General features: G+C 44.8%; 1 protein-coding gene and 1 pseudogene across 22 annotated transcripts in view; one reads left to right on the forward strand and one right to left on the reverse strand.

Annotated features, from left to right (window-relative positions):
• Positions 1 to 27,979, forward strand: part of FHOD3 (formin homology 2 domain containing 3) — a 319,993-nt gene that overhangs the window by 26,497 nt on the left and 265,517 nt on the right. For all 21 annotated transcript variants that reach the window (XM_083582385.1, XM_083582396.1, XM_083582404.1 and 18 more), the window contains exon 2: positions 22,272 to 22,378. In XM_083582385.1, coding sequence (XP_083438511.1) covers positions 22,272 to 22,378 — 107 coding nt within the window. The remainder of the gene's footprint in view (positions 1 to 22,271; positions 22,379 to 27,979) is intronic.
• On the reverse strand, positions 11,869 to 16,123 carry LOC310748675 (electron transfer flavoprotein subunit beta-like; annotated as a pseudogene). Its single transcript has 3 exons — positions 15,886 to 16,123; positions 15,190 to 15,639; positions 11,869 to 11,886 (listed from the first exon to the last, which is right to left on the reverse strand). The product of its transcript is annotated as an electron transfer flavoprotein subunit beta-like (transcript).

Raw genomic sequence — 27,979 nt, forward strand, 5'->3', positions numbered from 1 at the left:
TCTGAGTTTCCAAGCCATTGCTCTGTTTCTGTATGGGGATTCTCAGGGAGGATGGTGCATAAAAATTTGGTTAGCCTATATATATGGAGCAGAAATCATGATTTGGAGTTTATACCATAGTCTGTATAGTTAAAACTATGGTTTTCCCAGTAGTGATGTATGGAAGTGAGAGCTGGACCATAAAGAAGGCTGATTGCCGAAGAATTGATGCTTTTGAATTATGGTGCTGGAGGAGACTCTTGAGAGTCCCATGGACTGCAAGATGATCAAACCTATCTATTCTTAAGGAAATCAGCCCTGAGTGCTCACTGGAAGGACAGATCCTGAAGCTGAGGCTCCCATACTTTGGCCACCTCATGAGAAGAGAAGAGTCCCTGGAAAAGACCCTGATGCTGGGAAAGATTGAGGGCACAAGGAGAAGGGGACGACAGAGGACGGGATGGTTGGACAGTGTTCTCGAAGCTACCAGCATGAGTTTGACCAAACTGCAGGAGGCAGTGGAAGACAGGAGTGCCTGGCGTGCTCTGGTCCATGGGGTCACGAAGAGTCAGACATGACTAAACGACTAAACAACAACAACCACCACCATAGTCAACAGATAGTATGCTTTGGCATTGCATCTGAACTATTCCAACATATTCACACTGTTTCAATTTGCATAGTCCATTTACCAGCGCACCGTGCTATAAAAACCGGACCAGGGTAGATCTAGCAGGCAACAAAGAATAATTAGCAGTGTTAAATACCCCAACTATTTCTATTTACTAGGGACAGTCCTGATTTTCTTATTCGTGCTTCTTTTGCTCCATGGGAAGTCTGTGGGATTTTCAAAAGGCAGCACACTGCAGGCTATTTCAGAATAAACGAATACCACATATTCTGGTGGCACCTATAGCATTCAAAGAACAGCCTTCATCCATGGGTAGTGGGGTGGTAGGGGGTGGACTGGTCTTAGAATAGAGGGGCAAATACACAGACGTATCTATCCCTCTTTTCACCTGGGATAATGTGGAAGGTGTTTTAGTGCTTAATGGGGTGTGTGTGTGTGTTGAAGTTTAGGTGGAAGGAGGGCTCAGGCAGTAGCCCTTGGTGTAAGAATATAGGTGTGCTTGTGCACGTTCTCACCTGTGAAATGTTAGTGCAAATGTAACCTGAGTTCCTGGATCCTTCTTAGTTGGCAACTACAAACAGTCCGCAAAGTTTGTTTGCTTGAAGCAAGCAAACAAATGTAAAACCAAAGCAGAAATGCCTCACAGTGTTTCGGTCGCCACAAACAAGATTGTAACGAAGATGGTCATGGATTCTGTACATGTCCTGCCTTAAGGAAAACACAGGCCAAATTTTGTTAACGTTAATTAAATAAAAAGAGCAAAAAAGGAGCGTTGACTTGGTCCTATGCAGCTTCCTGTACATTTGTTTCCATGGTCACTCCTTAAAAGCATTTCTTGATGCACACAGTCACCATAGCTGTAAATCCTCCTGGTAAAAGAGGAAGAAAGCTGAGTAGAATTTCAATCTGTTTCTTTTCTTTTCTTTTGAGGGCACTCCAGCTAGCCGTACTGCTTGCTTTTTCAAAGAAGAAAAGGAGAGAGTGTTGTTTTCCTTCAGAAAGAGTTGAACTCTGGCAACCAAATGTGGGAACAGGGCTTCCTAAAGGGAACAAAGAACATGATTATCAGTTTTACTTCACTGCGTCTAAAGAAAAACGTCCTTTCTCTTAGTGGGAAACTGATGTGTGTGCACCATGTAAAATAAGAATCTAAAATAAGTCATCTCCATATTGCATGGTCCTCTGTGCGTGGAATGCTAATTTTGTAAAGCAAGGCTGCTAAACTTCCCATGAATATTTTAAACGATGGTTTCCAAAGCTTGTCGTGCTTCAGAAACCGACGACTTTCGCTGTGGGTTGCTTCATCTCAAAAGCCCCAGGATGATGTGTCTCATGGAAGCTATTTGTTTGACAATATTTCTCAATCTAAAGGGGGGGGGGATCCCATAGAAATGGATGGAGTAATCTGGGGGTCTGCAAAAGAAAAAAAAGGATAGAGTACAGTTTTTAAGTGGGGTGCATAAAAAGAAATAGAGCTGGGTTTTGAGATTCTGGCAGTTTACATCTCACTGGAGGTCTGATGGGGGGCAGTGGGTCTCAATGCTGGAGTGTTTAAGTTGCCCCTTCACCTACGTTACAATACTTGTAAATAAATATGAACAGTAGCAAATGCCATAAGCTTGCCGTGACCTGCTTCCAAAGGAAACCAAATCTAGGTAAGCACTAAATCCCTTCTCAGCGCTCGGAGAAATTGGGAGAGTATCCTATAGATAATGATATAGATCAGTTTAATCTGTTCTATAAACATAATTAAGTGAACCACAATGACTGTTCCAGATGCACACTTTAAACCTGTTTTTTGCTTACAGTAAATAAATAAAAATCACGCCGCTTTCAGAAACTTAAACCAGTGAAAATGTCACAGTCTTTACAAATTGCTAACCCAATAAAAAGCAATTTTTTTTAAAAAAAAACCTAAAGCCCCTTCTATGACCCACATGAACAATATTTTTGCTGCTCCTTACCCATTTTCAAAATATTTTTAGGCCATATTGCCTGCTAAAGGGGTTGTTAAAATGTGGTAAGTTTATTCCAGCATGTTCTCCCAAACACTATACTGAGAGGTGGCTCTCTCCCAGTTATGAACCTACCCAAACCCTTAGATCTTTTTCCAGCAGCCCTTCTCTAGGTCCCCCCTCTGAAGGAGGCTCAGAGGGTGGTGAGAAGGCAGGGCCTTTCCAGCCGTGGCTTCCCATCTGTGTAATGCTCTCCCCAGCGAGGTCTGCCTGCTGCCTTCACTGACATCCTTTTGGCTGCAGATAAAAGCTTACCTCTCCCCTCTCCTGATCTTTTGATAGACTGAGATAACACTGTTTTATTAATACTAAGCTACCAAGCTTCCTGTTGCTGTTAGTGTGTGTTTTGTAGTTTTTTATGGTATAATGTATTTATATTCATGTTTTAAAATGTGCTGTAAATTGTTTGGAGACGTTTGGCTAACAAGTGACTAACAAGTCTAATAAATTGATAATAATAATAAAACCATGTTGAGTATAACCTATAAAGCTCTAAGCCAGGCATGGCCAAACTTGGCCCTCCAGCTGTTTTGGGACTACAACTCCCATCATTCCTAACTAACAGGACCAGTGCTCAGGGATGATGGGAATTGTAGTCCCAAAACAGCTGGAGGGCCAAGTTTGGCCATGTCTGCCCTCAGCCAAAGACAGTTCAGGTGTTGCCAGTTCCCTCTTTTAAATCAATTTTTATCCAATCCAGCGGTGATCCCTGGTGGAAAAAGAGGCTCTGTGCATCAGTTACTGCCAGTGAAAGGGGCTTCTTCTCTCTGACCTCACAACCCTAAGGGGCTGTCCCATGGGAGATGGAGCAAGCTTGTTTTCTCCCGCTCCGGAGGGTAGGACTCAAACCAATGGATCCAAGTTACAAGAAAGAAGATTCTGACTAAACATCAGGAATAGCTTTCTGACAACAAGAACTGTTAGACAGTGGATTATGCTAAGTTTTCCACTGTCCAATGAGCTTGAAAAGACCTGTGAACTTTTTTTTGTCACATTGACTATGCTTCTCTGAGGTAGCTATCCATTTCACCAATAACACATTAATAAGTTTGGTGTGTGCTCTCCAGGTAACAGTTGTAATAGTAACAGAAACAGTGCAATGCTCTTGGGCATACCTGTTATTTAGCTAGCTGCAGTACCAAATAGACTGCTGCCTATAATTTAACCATTAACACAAGAAAAATAATGCTCCAAGTCACTGAATGTTAAAATATATCCATCACATTGAAATGCAAATATGCAAAGAAGTACATATGATAAGTGACATGTATTAAAGAATAAGATGCTAATGTTAATATGATTTTCTACAAATTGGTTACAAACTGCCTGAAGATTATGGTGATAACGGAGAACCAAGTGCATGTAGAAAAAGTTCTGTAAGGTAAAGGTAAAGGGACCCCTGACCTGGTCCAGTCGTGACCGACTCTGGGGTTGTGGCGCTCATCTCGTTTTATTGGTTGAGGGAGCTGGTGTACAGCTTCTGGGTCATGTGGCCAGCATGACTAAGCCACTCCTGGCGAACCAGAGCAGTGCAAGGAAACACCGGTTACCTTCCCGCTGGAGCTGTACCTATTTATCTACTTGCCCTTTGACGTGCTTTCGAACTGCTAGGTTGGCTGGAGCAGGGACCGAGCAACGGGAGCTCACCCTGTTGCGGGGATTTGAACCGCTGACCTTCTGATCGGCAAGTCCTAGGCTCTGTGGTTTAACCCACAGCGCCACCCGCGTCCCTCAATGTTAATATGCTAATGTTAATATGATTTTCTATTGATTGGCTACAAACTGCCTGAAGATTATGGTCATAACTGAGAACTGAGTGCATGTAGAAAAAGTTCTGTAGCAGTGCACAAAAACATCAAATACCTTGACTTTCTGCACAATGTAAACAAGATCCTTCAAGATGTGAGATCTCATTGTTTTTGTATTGTCTAGAATGCATACTCCCCCTTTTTTAAAACACACACACACACACACACACACACACACACCACAAACCCTCTCCTTTTTATCCTTGGGTGCATTTTCCATAGAGCACAGACCACAACCTCCGTTCTGACAACCTGAGAAACACCTCCCATCCACTAACTTTAATAAAAGTTAAGGAACTGCTTGCGATGTCTGCATCTGAATTTTTCAGATGCTGGGATGGTGGTGATCTAGCACGGTCCCCTGGCTGTGCTAGACTTCCCCCTGAACCTGAAAGCCTGTTGAGCAGACAGAGGAGTGATTGTCAAGTGAATAACAGAAACAGTTCCAGAGTTTTGGTGAAGTGGAACAGATTTATTCTGCTCTGTGCCAAAGCAGAACCGGGAACCTCTGCTCACCCCTAATTACAGCCTCTGAGATTGACTGTGGGGCCTCTTTTCACGATTCAGCCTGAATGTGACCTATAAAGTAGGACCAAAGAGAGATATTCCCAGCAGTCACCACTTCCCCCATTCCCCTATCCCAAATCATGAAATTCCCTCCATTAAAAATTAGCAAAATTCAAAGTCTGATCGGAGTGTCTTGTTTGTGCTGCCTTTTGGAGGGCAAGGTTAAGTTGAAAAGCAAAACAAAGTTTGATTGACTATGACTGAATGTTATTCTGCTTTTATTTGGCTGTTGTTTTTTTCTACCTGTTCTGAGGCTTTGGTGTGGGCAGGTCTTTAGAATAAATGTTTCCTTGAATTTAGTCTGACTCTATGAAAATCTTGTTGTGCCAGTTCCTTTCTGCGGCAGAAATAATATGTAGTATCCAACTAAGACATACTATTGAGTAGACCAGTTGAATTCAATGGACTTGGTCATGCCCATTGATTCAGTTGGTCGAAGTGAGAGCTGGACCATAAAGAAGGCTGATCGCTGAAGAATTGATGCTTTTGAATTATGATGCTGGAGGAGACTCTTGAGGGTCCCATGGACTGCAAGAAGATCAAACCTATACATTCTGAAGAAAATCAGCCCTGAGTGCTCACTGGAAGGACAGATCCTGAAGCTGAGGCTCCAATACTTTGGCCACCTCATGAGAAGAGAAGACTCCCTGGAAAAGACCCTGATGTTGGGAAAGACGCAGGGCACAAGGAGAAGGGGACGACAGAGGACGAGATGGTAGGACAGTGTTCTTGAAGCTACTAACATGAGTTTGACCAAACTGCGGGAGGCAGTGAAAGACAGGAGTGCCTGGCGTGCTCTGGTCCAGGGGGTCATGGGGTCATGAAGAGTAAATGACTAAACAATAACAACAACCCTGAGGATGGCTTAGCTAGAGAAAACCCATCCCCCCCTTTGATATTCATTTATTTTTACTTTAGTCAAAGACTTTTGCAAGAAATCATCTCTGACATCTAGTTTAATTCTGCTGTGAATGAAAGAAAGAAACAGAAGTCAGAAAACATAGAAAATGTTTCTGTTCTATAAAAGCATTATCACATTTGCCCTTTCCTTTAGCAGCTTGTTTACAGGAGTCATTATGTTCCCCTCCCTTAGCCTGATTAGCATCAGAGAAGAGGCGCTAAGTAACACTGAAATTTATTAAATTGGCTCCATAGCTCACCTTTACTAGAAATCCCTTTGGGCATATGTACTCCTAGCAGCACAGAAACAACAATTGCCCCAAATACTTCATGTACCTATTCTTTCTCAAGCCAAGTAGACAGAAGGTTTTTTCTTGTACCTTGCGTTACAGATGCTTCAGGTTACAGACTCTGCTATCCCAGAAATAGTACCTCGGGTTAAGAACTTTGCTTCAGGATGAGAACAGAAATTGTATGGTGGCAGCGGAAGGCCCCATTAGCTAAAGTGGTACCTCAGGTTAAGAACAGTTCCAGAATGAATTAAGTTCTTAACCCGAGGTACCACTGTATAGTGTCCCCTTCCCACCCGCTCCTCAGAAGCACTTTTCATACATCTGCAATTTCTTCTCCCATTTTCCTTTCACATGCAACTTGTACCTCTGCCAAACAGCCAGTTCCTTTCATTCCTCCTCATTTCTGTTCATTAATTCCTCCTATAGCAGGGTTCTTCTCTTACCCCCTTCCTTTCTGTTTATAAATTAATTAATTAATTGAAATATCAACCTTTTATTTCAATTTCTAATTTCCCGACAATGCCAACCTGGGCACTTTCCCCATAGAGACCTTCCTTCCCTGCCCCCTCTCTGAATTTCTTTGTCTTCTGGCCAGCTTTACTCAGCATGCAAAGAATTGCTGGTGCTGCAGTTGGTGCAACCAACTGGCTATGGCTGGAGGGTGGGGCAGGCCAGGGAGGAGGCACTGGGCAGACTGCAGCACTGAGGTCCACTTGAAAGTGGCCCAAGGTCCACTGGTTGAGAAACACAGCTCTGGTGGTAGCCAAATATTATGCCTTGATCCTGTTTTGGGGGGGGGTATATCCCTAAGCTACAGGAGCTACTTTGGCTTCACTCATGCATAGCAGAGAAAGTCAGCACCAAAGGAAGGAATTTTGTAGTGTCGTATATTGCCGTCCCTACGTCCTTTGAAAATGTGCTTGAAATCCTGACGTACAGAGAGGTACCTTAGTTGCGGAAACACTCTGCGTATTTATCTTCATAGGCAGGGAGTAGTTCTGTTTGTAAAGAGATTATTCATTCAAAGATTTGGAGTCTAAATTACTATTGTGTTTTGATAGTATGCATGATTAAGTATTTATATGAATGAGCCCTTAATCTGTAAAGCACTTTAAGGCTGGAAACCAGCCATAAAAGTCCTAACATGTAGGCATTAATTTGATAACTACTCAAGTTTTTTTAAAAAAACACCAAAAACTCGCACGTATAAATTTTGAGAGTGTAGTTAAATTTTATGTTCGTTGGTGTTCTATAGGTGAGGGCATTTGGCTTTGGAGTTAGCTTTTTGTGGCATGTCAGTTATTTTTCTTTGACAGATATTTAATATGGGAGACTAATTAGGGGAACTTTATGCCTTAGAACTCTAGCACTGCTGTGAAATCCTAAGATGTAAAGTGCTCCAAATTTGGGGCTTGGAGTTGATGAAGCCATGCTTTCTTGCATTTCTGTGCAGCTGCAGGGGACCTTTAAGAGGTGCTGTGCAAATCACCAGAGGTTTAACAAAAGTTCCCGCTGCCTGGCAGGGTGCTTTCTTCAAGGCTCAGCTGGGCAGATGCAGTTTAAAAAACTTGCGCCTTTTATTCTCCCTCCTCAGCTCAGGGCCTCTAAGCCTTCGGTGGTGAATGGAATTCCTAAGCGGAGGAGTGCGACGTGTCCTTTTTGACATTTAGGGCGAGATCCTGCATGCATGACATGGAGTAAAAATCAGGGATAAGAGCCAGGGATGTGCATTAAGCTGTTTGGACATAGTCTTGAGAATAGTTTGTCATCCCTCTTCCACTCAGTTTAGAAAAATAACACGAAACCCACCCACAAAAGGAAGGACTGTGCCACTGTATTCTGCTCTGGTCAGACCTCACCTGGAGTACTGTGTCCAGTTCTGGGCACCACAGTTCAAGAAGGACACTGACAAACTGGAACGTGTCCAGAGGAGGGCAACCAAAATGGTCAAAGGCCTGGAAACGATGCCTTATGAGGAACGGCTAAGGGAGCTGGGCATGTTTAGCCTGGAGAAGAGGAGGTTAAGGGGTGATATGATAGCCATGTTCAAATATATAAAAGGATGTCACATAGAGGAGGGAGAAAGGTTGTTTTCTGCTGCTCCAGAGAAGCGGACACGGAGCAATGGATCCAAACTACAAGAAAGAAGATTCCACCTAAACATTAGGAAGAACTTCCTGACAGTAAGAGCTGTTCGACAGTGGAATTTGCTGCCAAGGAGTGTGGTGGAGTCTCCTTCTTTGGAGACTCCTTCTTTAAGCAGAGGCTTGACAACCATATGTCAGGAGTGCTCTGATGGTGTTTCCTGCTTGGCAGGGGGTTGGACTCGATGGCCCTTGTGGTCTATTCCAACTCTATGATTCTATGATTCTGTGACTGGAAGGATATACGGTGGTACCTCGGGTTACATATGCTTCATTAGATCGTATGCAGATTTGATGCTCCTTCAGTAGGTTTGGAGATTTGTAGAGGAAAGGCTGAATTTGAAAGCCTGTTGGGAATTGACAAGCCAAAAATGGTGTAGCGTGATTGGCCAAAAAGATGAGAGACAGCTGTACATGAAGAAGCAGAATAAAGACATGAATTTCCAGATCTTGAGAGAAGTATGGAAATTTGTGTTTGGGAGGGTTCAGACTTCTCCATTATAACATTGCGTGAAGAGAAGACTATAAAAATGGCAATCTAATAGCATCAGACTCTATGGAATGGCAAAATGGCAACCAAGTCAGGAGGGAAGGGCTAAAGGAAATATTAGTGATTGTTGTGGCTGTTGAGTTACGTACACAGACAGGAAGGCGTAAAGAAATACCAAACACAGATTTTGTATGTAATAACAGCAGCCAGGATACTTTATGTCATGACATGGAAACAGAAAAAGGGAAACGGGAGATGGGGAGGAAAAATTGGGAGCAGTGCATGCTATCTTGCTAAGTGTGTGTGTGTGTGTGTGTTGTGCATATGACATATGACCCTGAGAAGGGTGGCTAACCCTCAGTGTGGCCTGCAGGCTGAAAAATATTTATTTAAAATGTTCTGGAATTTCACTTGCCCCACCTCCAGGCAGAGTTTAGGCTGTGCGTTTTATGGTGGAAACAAAGAACTCAATGCATGTGTGGCATTTGGGAGGTGACTCTAGAATGCTAGGATGCAGGTGGCGCTGTGGTCTAAACCACTGAGCCTCTTGGGCTTGCCGATCAGAAGGTCGGCGGTTCAAATCCCTGCGACGGGGTGAGCACCTGTTGCTCAGTCCCAGCTCCTGCCAACCTAGCAGTTCGAAAGCACGCGAAAAATGCAAGTAGATAAATAGGTACCGCTCCGGCGGGAAGGTAAATAGCGTTTCTGTGCGCTGCTCTGGTTTCGGTGCTGCATTGCACCAGAAGCAGCTTAGTCATGCTGGCCACATGACCTGGAAAAACTGTCTGCAGACAAACAACTGCTCCCTCGGCCTGTAAAGTGAGTTGAGCACCGCAACCCCAGAGTCGTTTGTGACTGGACTTAACTGTTTGGGGTCCTTTACCTTTACCTTTTAATGGAATGATTGTGGGCTTCTTGAGACTATGGATCATTGAGTGCTGCCCAGTTAGCCATGTCTTAATCTGGTCTTGGTAATTTGACTTCACCCCCAAAGGCCCACTCTTCCACTGTCTCCCAAGGCAGACAGATGCCAAGCACCACCACTGCAGACCACAGGATTCATCCATCAGCAGCCAGCTGCCCTCCAGCTTGGAGCTGGAGAAAGAGAGGAGGCAAGACTTGCTGAAGTCAATTTTCTTTTACAGTGCCTTTGTTAAGCCACCCTGGACCTCTCTTTCAAAATGGATATAAAATATGAATCAATAAAATGTTCCCAGCCTCTTTTATTACATCTTGTCTCATTCACATGACTCAAGGACTGGGGTTTTGCCAGACCCAGAATCGTTGCCAGGATTGTAACTTTCATGCAAAGGAACAGCTCTTGGGTCCAGCAACTGAGGCATTATGTTTAAGATTGTGCTAACTTTCAGGGGCTCCGTGCATGTGACTTTAGGTGGAGCGGAGGGGAAGAGGAGGTCATACTTCTAATACGTAGGTTTGCGTGCTTGCTGTCGGTTGCCAAGGAAATTATTGTGATATTATCTGTGCATCCAGCGGAGAATAAAATGGTTTGAGGAGGGGAGGGAGTGAAGCCGATTAGCATACAAATGGCTGCTTTTAAGTGCCCACACAAGACAGAAAAGAAATGCATGGGCAAATGTTTTAGCTGAATCAAGCCTTTCCCCAAGAAAAGGGGTCCTTTAAATTGATTTTAAAATACCAAGGGAAGGAAGCAGCGAGAACAGTAGGAACTTCTGCTAAAACTGATCAAATCCTATGCCCGAATATAAGGCAGATGTTTGGTGTTTCGAAACTTTTGGAATGTTCTTTAACACTGCACATTTCAGAATTAGCAAGGGGTTAACGCGGGTGGCACTGTGGTCTAAACCACGGAGCCTAGGGCTTGCCGATCAGAAGGTCGGTGGTTCGAATCCCCGTGACAGAGTGAGCTCCCGTTGCTCGGTCCCTGCTCCTGCCAACCTAGCAGTTCAAAAGCACGTCAAAGTGCAAGTAGATAAATAGGTACCGCTCTGGCGGAAGGTACACGCCGTTTCCGTGCACTGCTCTGGTTCGCCAGAAGCGGCTTAGTCATACTGGCCACATGACCCAGAAGCTGTACGCCGGCTCCCTCGGCCAATAAAGCGAGATGAGCGCCGCAACCCCAGAGTCGTCCGCGACTGGACCTAATGGCCAGGGGCCCCTTTACCTTTACCTAAAGTAGGATTGATTCAGCAAGTCAGTAACTGGAGCTGTAACCTGCTAAAGGTGTTTGGATATTTCGGGTTCATTCTTGCATGATTTACCGTATTTTTTGCTCTATAAGACTCACTTTTTCCCTCCTAAAAAGTAAGGGGAAATGTGTGTGCGTCTTACAGAGCGAATGCAGGCTGCACAGCTATCCCAGAAGCCAGAACAGCAAGAGGGATTGCTGCTTTCACTGCGCAGCGATCCCTCTTGCTGTTCTGGCTTCGGAGATTCAGAATATTTTTTTTCTTATTTCCTCCTCCAAAAACTAGGTGCGTCTTGTGGTCTGGTGCGTCTTATAGAGCAAAAAATACGGTAGATTGCTTGGTTCGAAGCAAGTTCTGACAGCCTTGTTGGGCTTCCAAAGGTTCCTCAGTTGGAAGATCAGTAATGAAGGAGACGCCTCCCAGAAAGAGGGCTTGGCAGCCGCTATTGATGAGTTCCCAGGGAGCGATGGCAATACCCAAGAGGCCTTGACCTCTGACCCCACATGGACCGGCACTCAGCCTCTCTGGATTCCCAGGAATCCTCTGCAGCACATGAAGATAGTTAAGGGCCTCCTCAGCAGTCAAATCAATGAGGGGAAGGTTCCCTGAAAGTGGACAGCTGAAAGCATTTAGATGACAATTGTATAAAAACCGAGATCTTCCATTTAAGGAAGCTGCCAGGCCTGTTCATTTCATGGCTTGAAACATGAAGGATGAAACTGCTTGTTTGGGACTTGGGTCTACCTGTATTTTATAAATAGGGTGCTGGTAACCCCTTGACGCTTTCCACTGGCTGCTTTTCCTGTTTCTCAGATGGTGCAATGTTTATGCCTTTAAAATGCACGGCGGACTGGCTGCCAGGAGGAGGTTTCATTCATGCGAAGTGCACTAAAATGGGAGACACAGAACAGAGGGGAGAAAAGCAGTGGGTTTTAGGTGGGGGGAAGCAGCTCTGGGTTTGCCTTGTTTGTTGTTGTTCTTTGTTTTTGAATGCTGGCAAATAAAACTCCCCCCCCCAATACCCATATGCACATGGGGTTTAAAGCAGGGCCCAAAGAGATGGCTTGAGAGGCCCTGAAAAGACTTCTTAGGACAAACGGAAAAAGGTTCCCTGAAGTTCCCGTTGGCATGGCAACAAGTGTGTTCCTTTTCAGTTGATTTATCTGCCTGTTTTTGCTTTTCGAGGGGTGGGATGGGGGGGGGAGAGATGCTTGAAGGCCTCTGTGGTACTTAAATACATGTGGCTACCATGTGTCTGAGGCAAATGGCTTTGCCCCCCCCCCCAGCTCCTCCTCGCTTCCTTTCTCAAGTGGGTCAGCCTGAAGCTAAAGGACCGCAAAAGCACACACACACACACAAAAACACGAACAAAGCTGGGGCTAATGAGTTCGTTTTATTCAAAGCCAATGTGGAATTTCTATTGTCCTTGCTAAAAGAAGAAAAAAAGGGGTTTAATTCTCTTCGGGTATCTGGTGAGGAGCAGGCTTCTGCTGCCTTTTGTCCTCACCCCTCCAGCCCCCCCCCCAAAAAAACCCCATTCTGTTTAAAAGGAGCTGCAGAATGGAAGGAAACTAGAACATTTTCTGTTGCTTAGCAGTAAGAGCTGCATTTTGTGAGGGGAAAACGGGTCACAGATTTTTAGGGTTTTCCCTCCCCAATTTATTTTTATAACTGACCAACTGAGAAATCAGCATTATTTCTGTAGAGGTAAAGCCCAGTTACAAGCCCTTGCTTAGAGCTGGCTAGTTTTGCAATTCAAAGAAAACAAGCCTAGGATAAGGAACACCCCAAAATTGTCTGTTAAAGGCAACCTTTCATTGGATTTCACTGTTTCCTAAGTCCTGTGTGACTTTTCCCTGAGCAACAGAACCTTCCATATCTCTGGAAGCATTTTATTTTATTATAATTTATTACCCACCCTTCACCCTGCAGTCCCGGGGCAGGTTAGACTTTACAGCACCGCGTTACAACACAAGATTAAAAGCAGTTTAAAGCAACCTGCAATTACAGAAATAAGATATACCCTTAGATACCCCTGCTACCTTTTCCCTGGTAATTGATGGATGCATTAGAGACGACAACTTACTCATGCTTCTAAACTGGGTGATAATAACTCTAGGGTCTTTGTTAAAAGGCTGTACCAAAGGAGCTCAATAGCTAGTGGTGATTTCAGATAGTGTTAGTTGATGAACAGCCTTAATGGCAAGGGCATTGCAATGCGGAAAATGCCCTGAATCTCCATCCCCATCCCCACTGAGCTAAGCAACTGCATCTTTGACCATCTCCACTTTGACTCTAGCCTTACACTGGGGAAGGTCCTCCATGCTCACCATCTTCACCCCATGGGTGTCAGGAACTGGGCAGAGGAGGAATGGTGGAGACTGCCTTCCCACCCTGACCCTTCCAGGGAGGATGAAGAGGAAGACAGGGTAGATTTACGACAGGGAATTGAGGGAGGTCGCAGCTCAGAGGCAGATGAGGGCGAAAGCTGGGAAATCTTGGGACAGCCGGAACAAAACCCAGCTGAGACATTGTCTTTAGAAAGCATTCCAGACCCTCCATCTCCCAGAACCTGGCGAGCATCTAAAGTAGGAAAGCAAAGAGCTCAAAGACAGAGGCCTGTTAGCGGCACCCGTAGAAGTGACGGGTGAGGAAATGGGAGAGACAGGGTGGAGATTCACTCGGGACAACACCATTATCCAAGAGGCTGGGTTATATAGCCTTTCTCTGTAAAGATTGAAATAAAAAAGGATGGTAATAATAATAATAATAATAATAATAATAATAATAATAATAATAATAATTTATTTATACCCCGCCCATCTGGCTGGGCTTCCCCAACCACTCTGGGCGGCTTCCAAAAAAAATATTAAAATACTGTACTACATCAAACATTAAAAGCCTCTCTAAACAGGTGTCTTCTAAAAGTCTGGTAGTTGTTGTTCTCTTTGACATCTGGTGGGAGGGTGTTCCACAGGGCGGGCGCCACCACCGAGAAGGTAAGAAACATTTCCTTGACTTTATACTTTCCTGGGCAACTAGCCGGGAGCCACTGACAGCATCCTGACAGTGGAGTAAAATCAACCCTGTTATAATAATTTTAAGGTCTTATATATTAAAAATAGATGTTCATAAATGTACCAAACAAGCACATACAAGCAAACACATACAAGCACATACAAGCCACATACAAGCAAGCCACGTGTCTGAATCCCACAGAAAAGTCGTGAAACCATTTTCTCTCTGCCAAAATGACCTCAAATATTTCTCTGCAAGGTCGAAGGAAATGGGAAATCTCCCCATTGTCTCTTTCACAAATCCTGTCTTAAGGGCACATTTAAGATATGAATAGGGTGTGAGCCTGTGACCTGTGACCTGGATTCGGGAATTGAGTAGTTATCATAACAAAAGACTGGCCAGGTAATCCAATCAGGTAACCTGGCAGATATGGGACGTGGGTGGCGCTGTGGGTTAAACCACAGAACCTAGGACTTGCCGACCAGAAAGTCGACAGTTCGAATCCCCGCAACAGGGTGAGCTCCCGTTGCTCGGTCCCTGCTCCTGCCAACCTAGCAGTTCGAAAGCACGTCAAAGTGCAAGTAGATAGATAGGTACCGCTCCGGTGGGAAGGTAAACGGCATTTCTGTGCGCTTCTCTGGTTCTCCAGAAGCGGCTTAGTCATGCTGGCCACATGGCCCGGAAGCTGTATGCCGGCTCCCTTGGCCTATAAAGCGAGATGAGCGCCGCAACCCAGAGTCAGCCACGGCTGGACCTAATGGTCAGGGGTCCCTTTACCTTTACATTTAAACTGGCAGACAGGAAGAAACAGCACACCCAGATTTCTGCCCCTCCTTTGATGTATCTGGGGGTGGTCTTCGTCTACACCCCTTCTGTGATGTATGTATGATGTTTCTGGGGGTGGTCTTGGACTTCAGGGCGGGCAATTTAAAATGTCTATATAAGGGCTTGCGTGCATGGCTGGGGATCCCTCCCCCCTCCTGTGTGTGTGGGGGGGGGCACCCTGTTGCAATAGCTATAATAAAGATCTGGCTTACTAGCTGCTTTGTTTCTCAATATTCTCTGGTTGGTCTCTGTTGTTTTCTCCTACTGATAGAGAACCAACAAAAGGACTCTATATGGGCTCTTGGGTACTCCATAAGGGATAAAGGAGCAGTTTTCCCCCATAACAACCCCAAGATTGGATGGCTTCACCATCTCAGTCTTCTTTTTGACTTTCATGATATTAGGCTGGGTGGCATAGTATGTCTTGTTCAGATGCAGTTCAGTGGTCACCACGGCTGGCAGTTTCAGACGCATCATTTCTAGACCCCCGTTCAATTTCACGCTCAGCCTTCAGCCAGTCCCCATCCAGAGTCACTTCTGAAGCTAATGTCCCCTGTGGCCAGTCATGAATGCTGCGGTCAGCTGCCCTGCCCGGTTACAGTTATTGGCAGTGGCCTGTTTGCCCAGAAGCAGAAGGTTGGTTCCTTCTGCCTTGACCTGCACAGCCAGGAACTTGGAAACCTGGAAGGGGCCGAGGCTGTTGTAGTCTTTGGCAGGGATCTCCACAGGCAGCTCTCGATCAGCCCCGCGTGACGAGGGCCGTGCAGATTGTCTCCTGGCACTGCTGTGGACCACAGCCTACAGCATGGGTAGGCAAACTAAGGCCCGGGGGCCGGATGCGGCCCAGTCACCTTCTCAATCCAGCCTGCGGACGTGTTTTTACATGAGTAGAATGTGTCCTTTTATTTAAAATGCATCTCTGGGTTTTTTTGTGGGGCATAGGAATTTGTTCATTATATTTTTTGAAAATATAGTCCGGCCCCCCACAAGGTCTGAGGGACAGTGGACCGCCCCCTGCTGAAAAAGTTTGCTGACCTCTGGTACAGCATTTGCCTTTGGGGAGACAATCTTCTTTTCCTTGAGCTGTGCAACTTCTTCCCCAGCAATCTTGCAGAAGGGGATCATGTAGTGCTTGACACCATCTGCCACCATTCCTGTTTTCTCTGGTTTCACCCACACCTTCACGGTGTAAACAATGACCGCTGCACTCCCACCATTGCCCTTGGCCCGGCCGCTGCCATCGTGCCCCACGCCCAGTCACCCTCTCAGCTTAACCCCCTCTACCTTAAGGCCATTAGATTACACCTTGCCTTGTGGGCCCACAGAGAATAAGTCCTTGCTCTCTGTTATGCAACAATCCATCGGGCATTTGAAGAGCGGATGGGGAATTCCTAATGGAATTTCTCAGGAACCTCATGTTTGTGAGTCCTGAGTGTAACACTTCGACGTATCACAGGTAGAGGAAGAGGCCTTGGAGGAAAATAACTTAAAAAACCCAAACCTTCCAAGGGGAGAGTCCAGTGTGAAACTACCAGGTTACAACTTATCAAGGAGTGTAATTCATCTGTGGCTGGGAGTGCCCGTAGGCAGTGATATTTTGGAATGAGATACTCAAAATGATCAGCACCATAACTGGGCAAACGGTGGTTAAAACATGGGAACTAATGCTACTTTCACTGTTTAACTTGGAGGCGGGGAATGTAGTATTTAAGGGCTTGATTACATTCGTTGTTAGTCACTGCCAGGCTTGTGATAACACAATAGTGGAAGCACAATAGGACGCCTACTATAGAGCTCTAGTATGGTAAACTTTGGAAAATTGCCACAGCGGCGTGGCTTAGGCATCAATTCTTAGTTATCAGGAGACAGGTGAAATGGGATGCCTTCTTTTTTTCTTTTTTCTTTTTTTGCAGATCGGAGTAGTTTTGTTTTTCATGTTAATAAGACAGTATAACGACACCCAAGCCCAATATGCTACTATTTGGAAAAATTGCAATTCAAATGTTAGAGGGACCATCAGTTTCCCTCTAAATTAGTTCTGTAACAAGAGAGTATATTACGTTATTTCAGCTATTGTGCCATTGTGGTTTTTGGGTCTTTTATGCAGAGTTTCATTTGTTTTCTGGTGTTTGCTTGATAAATGTAAATAAATGTGGTTCTCAACATGATTTTTTTTAATAAAAAAAAAGTACAATTATATCATCTCTGCATTGAGGCGCGATAATGGTTTTCTATCCCATGGTAGGGGTTAATTAACTTGGCAGTGTTTGCCAAGTGTTTGCATTAGGGTGTTTGCATTATCATTGATTGCTGGTCTTGTGAATGATCATTGGGCACATTTTGCATACATTAAGCTTAATTCTCACAGACTCTTGACCAGCCCAAGCCCGCATGGCCAATGTTCAGAGATGAAAGCTTATCCCATGATAAACTTGTTAGTTAGTCTTAAGTGCCTCAAGACTGACTCTTTGTTGTGCAACATATATTTTATGTGCACACATTAAATTCTAGGGATATACCTAATAATGCATGTGAGGTCTACATTTGGGATAGACAAGACTGAAAAGCTTTTCAAGTTTCAATTTAAGCTTTTCAAGTTTCAATTTAAGGTTGCATTAGAGATCAGAGAGACACTTTCAGAACTTCTGGTTCTTTTACTTGAATAGATCCATATTAAGAAGAGGAATTAATTTACCCCTTCCAAAAGAAAGTTTCTCTTCTATGCTCATCACACCATCAGATCCAGTACTTTGAAACTCGAATACTTACTTAATGATGTAAGAAACAGAAAACATTTCATTCAACTTGAAAGTAAAGCAATTCATTTAAAGTCTGGGAAAGCTGTGGTTTTGTTCACTGTGACACCCAGGGCCCTCCCCATTTTTGTAGTTCTTTGGAAAGGTATAGGCCTTTTAGAAAGCAAGCTTCTTTTCCCCGAATTACACAACCAAATTTGTGGGCAGACGTTCTAATCACCCTAGTGATGGAAGAGTTGTTATCCAATTAGAGGTGCCTTTTTGTCTTTACAATTTCAGTTGTTACCCAAGGCTACTGAGGAATTATACAGCTATTTGCCTGGTTATTAGCTGTGGATTCTCTAAGGATCTGGTTTAGTATCCATTCATTTGTTCTAGGTTTGACAGCATTTCTGGTTGGAAGAACACCCTATCAGTGGCTGGGTAGCTTCAAAATAACTAGCATTTGGTCTTGGTTCAAAAAAAAAACACACCCCTGAATTATATGGTTCAAAAGAGTCTTGTGTCACCTTAAAGCCTTAACAAAACTCTTAATCTCAGGGTTTTGGGTTTGAGCCCCATTTGGGGCAAAAGATTCCTGCCTTGCCAGAGGTTGGACTGCTAGATGATCCTTGTGGTCCCTTACAACTCTGCAATTCCATGAAAAATGTAGCATGGCATAGGCTTTCGCAGGCTGCAGTCCATTTCATCAGAAGTGTGAGGTGTACATGGTGGAAGGGGAATAGAGGGAAAACCCCCCAAAAGGAACAGATATGTCATTTCCCTCTGACCTCAAGCTACATTCTTCCACCCTCAGCTATGCTTGTCAATTTAGGATTACATTTCATGCATCTGATGTATTGGACCACAGAAGTCTATACCATAATAAATATATTATTCTATAAGGGGCCACAAAACTCTTAGCGCATTGCAGCAAAAGCAACAAAACCTGGGCCTTTTTATATGGTTTAAGCTGCATCTAGCAACACTACCTGCAAATGCTGGTCGAAAATAAAGGGAGAGAATAGAGAAAGGGTGGTGATAATGACCCCCCACTGTCCCGCAAGAACTGAAAAAGGGATTACAGTCATACCTCATGTTACGTTTGCTTCAGGTTGCGTGTTTTCAGGTTGCGTCCCGTGGCGACCTGGAAGTAACGGAATGGGTTACTTCCAGGTTTTGCTGCTCGTGCATGTACAGACACACAAAATGATGTCATGTGCATGCGCAGGAGTAGTGAATCGCAACCCGCGCATGCGCAGACGTGGGTTGCGTTCTTTTCAGGTTGTGAACGGGCCTCCGGAATGGATCCCATTCGCAACCAGAGGTACCACTGTACTGCACATGGAGTTTTCGCACGTCTCATTTTTGCAGTGTATGCATTGTTACACACCACTGCAGTCTTTTGAGTGGTGTGAGATTCCATGGGTTCCAGAAGCTCACCCAGGGTTCATGTTTCCTTTTGGAAATGAGACACACCAGGGACTGTGGTTCTTTTATGATATATGATTTATTTACACATATATACAACCTGAGCCTACGATGGAGGGGTCGGAACCATGGAATGGAAAGCCAGCTGGCTTGGCCCCAGCCAGAGCGTCTCCCTTCTCAGACTAGCCGCTGTGGAAATCCATCAGTCATGCTCCTCCGACGTGCGTCCATGACTCATGCTTCTGTGCATGCAAGAGCACACATTACTCAGCAGAGTAAACACACAACAGATCAGGCTCAAGGCATGGCTACTATACTAAACTATGCATTTATTATACATAAATTAGGACAAATAAAAAATGGCCTCTCTCCTTGTCATTCTTCTCGGAGAGAGAGAAAACAAAAGCAATACAGAGCGGAACTTCTGCTCATGGGACTCCAGCAATCTGTGCTGGAATGTGAACAGACATGTGATATGTAACAATCCCACATATCTGCAGCAAGGGTGGAGTGGAATTCCCAACAACATTAACACCCCAGGAGGACCTTGCTTTCCTCATTGCTGCAACCTTGGATTAAAACAGAAATCAAACATTGCTGCGTCTCTCTCAGTTCCCAGATTGATGCTTTTGCCTTCTAGGTCACATTTTACTCTCTGCTCTAAACTCTGGCTATGCCTTTCTAACTAAGAGTTGAGGGAGGGCCCCCATCCACCAGCCATCTCCCACAGAGCCCCTTTACTTTGTTCCCCTTAATGGCCCTTCACCCAGGCGATTGCCTCATTGGGAAGGTGATAAATTTTTACACTTGCTAGAGCCACAAAACTGGTTTGGTCAGAAGCTATGGTGATGCTAAAGAAAAATGTGCATAATCCAATATTTATATTCCTTCTAGATTTTAATTCCTAACACCATGGGGAGACGGGTTTACATCTTCTGATTCCATATATAACTTCTCTGGAATTTTCTGTATGAAAATTTACAATGTCCAAAAGTGTGACCAGGATCAATGACTAACTTATCTGAAAAGTTGTAACTGTGTGTGCACAATATATCAGCTGTCCTACATGCTATGTTAGGGACGTGGGTGGCGCTGTGGTCTAAACCACAGAGCCTAGGGCTTGCCGATCAGAAGGTTGGCGGTTTGAATCCCCGCGACGGGGTGAGCTCCCGTTTCTTGGTCCCTGCTCCTGCCAACCTAGCAGTTCGACAGCACGTCAAAGGGCAAGTAGATAAATAGGTACCGCTCCGGCGGGAAGGTAAACGGCGTTTCCGTGCGCTGCTCTGGTTCACCAGAAGTGGCTTAGTCATACTGGCCACATGACCCGGAAGCTGTACGCCGGCTCCCTCGGCCAGTAAAGCGAGATGAGCACCGCAACCCCAGAGTCGTTTGCGACTGGACCTAACATTCAGGAGTCCCTTGTTCCTTTTACATGCTATGTTGGCATTCTTTTGCTGCGAACATGGGAATAGGAGTTTAATCTCTAATAGGGTATGGTTAAAATCATGTGTGCCCAGGCCTCTTTGGAGTTCAGTTTGTTTGCAAAATCATCTATAGCAGGCTATAAACCTCTGAACTCTGATTTGCCTAGGCATTCATACATTCAAGTTTCCTTTTTGTAGAGGAAGGCCTGTCTCGACTACTTAATTGCAAATGTCAGATGAGCCAAATATTATACTACTGTGTAGAAAGAACAGTATCTTTATTTTTCATTTTTTTTAAAGAAACAATTGAGATAGAGATCTGGCACACACATAATCCCAATTAAGATCTTAAATTTACTTTGAAAGTGTTGGTTTAATTTGCTGAACTAAGCTCTGTCTCAGGAAAGCATGTACAAGGAGATGCCAAAGAATCTTGCTTCTCATCTTGGAAGCAGAGAGGTTGCTTTGATCAGGTTTTGCGTGGTCCAGACGTAACACTTAATCATAGTTATCATGTACCATGGTTTGTGATCCCACGTGATTTCCCATCCAGGTTTGGAGCCTAATCCTTACGTCTGAATACTTAAAGGTAAAGGACCCCTGACAGTTAAGTCCAGTTGCTGACGACTCTTGGGTTTCGGCGCTCATCTCACTTTACAGGCTGAGGGAGCCAGCGTTTGTCCACAGACAGCTTTTCAGGTCATGTGGCCAGCATGACTAAACCGCTTCTGGTGCAACAGAACACCATGACGGAAGCCAGAGCGCATGGAAACGCTGTTTACCTTCCCACCAGAGTGGTACCTATTTATCTACTTGCACCTTGACGTGCTTTCGAACTGCTAGGTTGGCAGAAGCTGGGACTGAGCAACGGGAGCTCACCCTGTCGTGGTGATTCATACCGCCGACTTTCTGATCAGCAAGCCCAAGAGGCTCAGTGGTTTAGACCGCAGCGCCACCTGTGTCCTGCTGAATACTTAACCATGACTTAATAATTAACTGTTGGAAGCGAAACAAATTGCAATTAAGTGTTGTGTCTGCAAAGAAACAAGCAGCATCAACCTATGGGAAGATTATTGACCTTCCTATCTTTCATCCAACAATAAAGTGATCTGGTAAACAAGAGCAGCAGTGGTTCTTTCTGTTGAATAAAATGTCAAGTTCCACAAATATGTACCATATTTTTCGCTCTATAAGACACACCTGACCATAAGACGCACCTAGTTTTTAGAGGAGGAAAACAAGAAACAAGAAAGCAACGCAAAGCCTCTTGGGCGAAGAAGGAGGAGCGCTCCGGCTGCGCTCAAGAGGTTTTGTGTGGCTATCCCTGAAGCCAGAAGAGCAGGAGGGATCGCTGCGCACCGATCCCTCTTGCTCTTCTGGCTTCAGCGATAGCTGCACAGCCTGCATTTGCTCCATAAGACGCACACACATTTCCCCTTACTTTTTAGGAGGGGAAAAGTGTGTCTTATAGAGTGAAAAATACGGTAAGTGATCAAAAGTGAGCAAGACAGTGCAGGTGACAGAAATACACTGAGATTTTTTTGCTCTTGTGAAAAGGATTGGTTGTCTCAGGAAACCAGCTGCGATAACCTCTGAATTACACCTAGCATCCATATACTTGGAACAATAACGCCTGTTCCTACTGTTTAAAGTCTTCTTAGAGGAGTAGGTGGCATTTAGCCCAACATCTCTGGGGGAATTTGAGGTACTGGTATAATGTGTGCTTCAGCCAGGGCAGCAACAATCTGATGGTTTGTGCTAAATTGTATGTAAGCTGGTCTGGAGGCTGGAGGCCTTGAAACCGATAAAGTGAACTACAGTGTTTTCTTTTCTTTTTCAGCTTGATGACTGCACATTGCAGCTGTCTCACAATGGCACCTACTTGGATTTAGAGTCTACCTTAGCAGAACAAAAAGATGAATTGGAAGGTTTCCAGGAGGATTCTGGGTAAGTTGTACATTAGAAAGGTGTGGAAACATTGATTTCCATGGAGGTTTCTGTAGGGGAGAATTGGGTTGCATGATGTGGGTTTTCTCCACCTTTTGAGGGGTACTTTAATGGGGAGACAAGCCCCCCTGGCTCCATTTCCATTTTCTGCCTTTGCCACTGGAAGGAGGTTTGTTGCCTTTTCTAGGCATGGCGATAGGAAAAGGTGGGGAAGCCACCATAGAAGGGGTTTTTATGCCTTTGTCTTGGTTCATTTGTCTTTGTTTCTTGGATCCCTTTTGCTCTCCGTTCCAGGTGCGTACGGAGCTCAAGAAGGACTGTCACACACAATTACTTTCTTGGAAGTAGGGAGTTCTCTCTACTTACTGTTGCTACCAGATACTGCTTTGTTAAGAAGCTGTATCCAAAACAATAAACGCTGTTAAGCGAAGCTCTGAGTGGCACCAGAAGACTGTGTTATTATCTGTAGATATTTCGAAAGCATTCCCTTTTCTGACTACTAGTGGGTCTTAAAAAATATTTTTGTATACCATGCAAGGAGAAAATGAAAGGAGGATGGTAACACATTGTACAGTGGTATCTCGGGTTAAGTACTTAATTTGTTCTGGAGGTCCGTTCTTAACCTGAAACTGTTCTTAACCTGAGGTACCACTTTAGCTAATGGGGCCTCCCGCTGCCGCCACATGATTTCTGTTCTCATCCTGAAACAAAGTTCTTAACCCGAGGTAATATTTCTGGGTTAGCGGAGTCTGTAACCTGAAGCGTCTGTAACCTGAAGTGTCTGTAACCTGAAGTGTCTGTAACCTGAGGTACCACTATGCATTTTGGCAGGTGAAACCGTGCTCTTTCCAGTTGAGCATCAGATCCCATTATTTCAGTTCTTCAAGTACAGTATATGGTTAACATTTTACTGAGAAAGCATGGTCCCCTGAGGGAGTGTACACTTAAAAAAATTTGTCTCCTCTCACTTTAAAAAGCCCTCTGAGTTCTCTGTATGGCATATTACTAGGCAGAGTGCTTGTTCCAACTTCATAGCTGAGATATTGCAACATGAGAGACAAGGCAGAGGCAGTGTTGAATGGGAAGACCAGGTGTGTGTATGCTCTAGACCTGGAAATTGGCATGCCAGTCACTGATCCCCACTATGTCCTGCCACATTTCAACAATCAATCAATCAATCAATCAATCAAAGGGGGGTGGACACCCATACCAAAAGGAGATGACTTCTATGCATTGTCCGTCTCCTCTTCACATATTGGTTACTGGCAGAGGCTGTTCCTAGCTGGCTCCCACTGCTGCAAGGACTTGGAGCAGGAAAAAGTTGGTACTAGAGCTGAAAATTATTGTCCCCTGCAGTAGTCGTTGCAGTGCTCCTGATTATCCAATGGGTGCACATCAGTAATAATAATAATAATAATAATAATAATAATAATAATAAATTAATTTTATTTATACCCTGCCCTCCCCAGCCAAGGCCTGGCTCAGGGCGGCTAACAAGCAATAATAAAAACAAGTTGAATGATTACAACTTAAAAACAAAATTAAAATACAACATTAAAATATTGAAACATTAAAATATTAAAATGTAGTCTCATCGCAGGAGGAGAAAGGAAAAGAAAAAAGAAAGAGAGGGAGGGAATCAAATTGGCTCCAAGCCAAAGGCCAGGCAGAACAACTCTGTCTTACAGGCCCTGCGGAAAGAAATCAGATCCTGCAGGGCCCTGGTCTCATGAGGCAGAGCGTTCCACCAGACCAGAGTTGAAAAGGCCCTGGCTCTGGTTGAGGCCAGTCTAACTTCCTTAGGGCCTGGGACCACTAGGGTGTTGTTATTTATGGACCTTGAGGCTCTCCGTGGGGCATACCAGGAGAGGCGGTCCCGTAGGTACGAGGGTCCTAGGCTGTGAAGGGCTTTAAAGGTCAAAATCAGCACCTTAAATCTGACCCTGTACTCCACCGGGAGCCAGTGCAGCTTGAAAAGCACTGGGTGAATATGCTCCCATGGCAGAGACCCCGTGAGGAGCCTCGCAGCAGCATTCTGCACCCGCTGGAGTTTCTGGGACAGCTTCAAGTGCAGCCCCGCGTAGAGCGAATTACAGTAGTCAAGCCTGGAGATGACCGTCGCATGGATCACTGTGGCCAGGTTGGGGCGGGAAAGGTAAGGTAAGATAGTGCTCCTGACTTATCTAATCTGCACATTAGCTCTTTCAGCAGCAATGATTTCCATGCTCTTACTTGGATTTTCAGTTGTGGTCATCAGGGTTTGATTTACTTATTTGAGAGTATTGCAGCAATATATGTGTGAAAACACTGAAAGAGCTTCAAAGGAGAGCTTTGGTAAAGGCATTCCTTGATGGGGAAACGTAACTTTGTCAGCAGGGTGCATATGCTAGTGGAGTTCTCCTGGTGTGTTCAGTCCTGCTGGCACAGCTCCATCTCAACACCAGCTGAGCAGCCTTGGGATGTAGTGTAATTTATGGGTATAATTCGACCCTAAGGCTGTCCCCCTATTTGGTCTGACTTGTGAGTAAGTGCCATTACACTTTGTGGGGCTTCTGAGCAGATGGGCTGTGTGGGACACATCTTAATGTATTGTTCTGTATCTCTGCTCTCTTGCAGCAAAGGATGGGCCACAGAGGTAGCTGTTAGCTCACTAGTCAAACTGTGACAGAAAAGCTAACTGGCATTGTGATGTCATATGACGACGCCTATGGCATGGTTGACGACAATAAACACAACCATCCTCTTAGACTAGAGGGGTTTTGCCTGTCTTATTTATAGGACAGTTGAAAGGACTATGAATTACACAAGAGTATGCAGTTCACAGGGGACGTGGGTGGCGCTGTGGGTTAAACCACAGAGCCTAGGACTTGCTGATCAGAAGGTTGGCAGTTGAATCCCCACAACGGGGTGAGCTCCCGTTGCTCAGTCCCTGCTTCTGCCAACCTAGCAGTTCGAAAGCACGTCAAAGTGCAAGTAGATAAATAGGTACCACTCCGGCGGGAAGGTAAACGGCGTTTCCGTGCGCTGCTCTGGTTTGCCAGAAGCGGCTTAGTCATGCTGGCCACATGGCCCGGAAGCTGCACGCCGGCTCCCTTGGCCAATAAAGCGAGATGAGTGCTGCAACCCCAGAGTTGGTCATGACTGGACCTAATGGTCAGGGGTCCCTTTACCTTTACCTTTATGCAGTTCACAGTGGATTGTATTCATAAGCTGTATCAAAAACAAACCCCTGTGTTGCAATAAGAACTAATCACAACAATACAAACACAACACGTAGGCTAATAGTGAGTAGAAAATATATAATAGAATAATGATATCATTCAAATTATAGGAGTAAGCCAATCAAAGTTCAAATGTACAATATAACAGAGTGGTAGCGAGGACCGTCAAGCCGTGTGTTCAAAACAGATGTCTAAGGACAGTCTCACAATAGTCTTTCAAAAGTATCAACAGAAGACGTCTCGAAAGTTTCAAAAGTAAAGTTCTCTCAATAGTTTTTCAAAATTTCAATGGAAGACATTTCAACTATTGAGAGACTTTACTTTTGAAACTTTCAAGATGTCTGTTGATACTTTTGAAAGACTATTGTGAGACTGTCCTTAGACATTTGTTTTGAACACAAGGCTTGACAGTCCTCGCTACCACTCTGTTATATTGTATACAGTGGTACCTCGGGTTACATACGCTTCAGGTTACATACGCTTCAGGTTACAGACTCCACTAACTCAGAAATAGTACCTCGGGTTAAGAACTTTGCTTCAGGATGAGAACAGAAATCGCACGGCGGCGGCACTGCAGCAGCGGGAGGCCCCATTAGCTAAAGTGGTGCTTCAGGTTAAGAACAGTTTCAGGTAAAGAACGGACCTCCAGAACGAATTAAGTACTTAACCCGAGGTACCACTGTATAAGAACTTTGATTGGCTTGCTCCTATAATTTGAATGATATCATTATTCTGTTATTCTGAGCCTGGCTTTGGCTGGGGAGGGCAGGATAGAAATAAAAATTTATTATCATCATCATCATCATCATCATTATTAATTTTCTACTAACTATTAGCCTACGTGTTGTGTTTGTATTGTTGTGATAAAGTTGTATCAAGCCTGAGTAGGACTTCTCTCCAGCCCCATTCAGACGTTTCCCCTAAATGTGTGGAAATAGCACATGGAGAGAGTGCTAGTCTAGGCCATGCATGATCTCCCCACTCCTAATTGTCCCCGCGTGCCCTGGGCTTGCCCACTCTACCATACCAACCTTACCACACGAAGCAGAGAAGGTTGTTCTGAAGTGCACTCACCACCCTGAACAAGCTTGGAAGCCTCCCTCTGGAGACCCAAAAGTGCAGGATTAGTGACAGCTGCAACAGGAAAACAGGAAACAAGGGCAAGCCTTAAGGTGTGTTGTTTAGCTGTCCTATTTAGAGATGTTGTCAGGCTTTGTGAGTGCTTGGCTTGGAATGTGAACTTTGGCGACTTGCACTGTTTCAGCCTTCGGAGTCCTCGCTTGAGCCAGAGGAGAGCTGCACCCTTTTACCCCCCACTTGTTCGTCCACCGTTTAGAGGGTGCAGACTGCAACTTTAGCAACAACAGCAGGCTGAGCAGGTCTGACTTTGCCTCTTCCCTGGCACCTTGAATACGGTCACAGCAGTGACCCTGGAGCCCTGGGCAATGTAATTTCCCCAGGATGCTTGAAAACGTCTGACAGGCGCTGCTGCCTCCCTCTGCCAGAGCAGCCCCAGTAACCTGCTTGCTAGGCAAGGGGACTTGAGAGGGAATTGGACCCAAATGTGTTACCCGTAACACCATCAAGCATTTGAAGGGCTTTAAGCAGTTTTCTGATTTGTAGGGAACTTGCTCACTTGGATGAACCCAAGTACAAACTGAGCCCGGGGAGCTCATCATTCCTAGCTGTGTTTGTTTTTTCATGTATTTGATGAATATGTAAACGTTTCTATCTGTGCTTTCTGGCAAAGAATAAATAAGCCAAATAGACTGTTTTCCTGGTGCAAATCGGTTGAAGAATTAAAATTGTGTGTGTCTACCTCTGTCTCTGGGGACGCGGGTGGCGCTGTGGGTTAAACCACAGAGCCTAGGGCTTGCCGATCAGAAGGTCGGCGGTTCAAAGCCCCGCGACGGGGTGAGCTCCTGTTGCTCAGTCCCTGCTCCTGCCAACCTAGCAGTTCGAAAGCATGTCAAAGTGCAAGTAGATAAATAGGTACCACTCCAGTGGGAAGGTAAACGGCGTTTCTGTGCGCTGCTGTGGTTCGCCAGAAGCGGCTTAGTCATGCTGGCCACATGACCCGGAAGCTGTACGCCGGCTCCCTCGGCCACTAAGGCGAGATGAGCGCTGCAACCCCAGAGTCAGCCACCACTGGACCTAATGGTCAGGGGTCCCTTTACCTTAACCTTTACCTCTATCTTTATTTATATAGATATAACATATTCTTGTTTAATGTGGTAATAGAGTCCTTGCAGTTTCATGCATGCTTTTATAAAAAATTGAATACCTGCCATTGCTGAGAGTGTATATAGCATATTAGATGATTCACTGAGATTTGCTTTAATTAGCTCATCATTTTTTCCCTATTTTTACCCCCTCCCCC

The sequence above is a fragment of the Podarcis filfolensis genome (assembly GCF_964270895.1).
Source record: "Podarcis filfolensis genome assembly, chromosome: 13".
NCBI classification, from domain to species: domain Eukaryota; kingdom Metazoa; phylum Chordata; class Lepidosauria; order Squamata; family Lacertidae; genus Podarcis; species Podarcis filfolensis.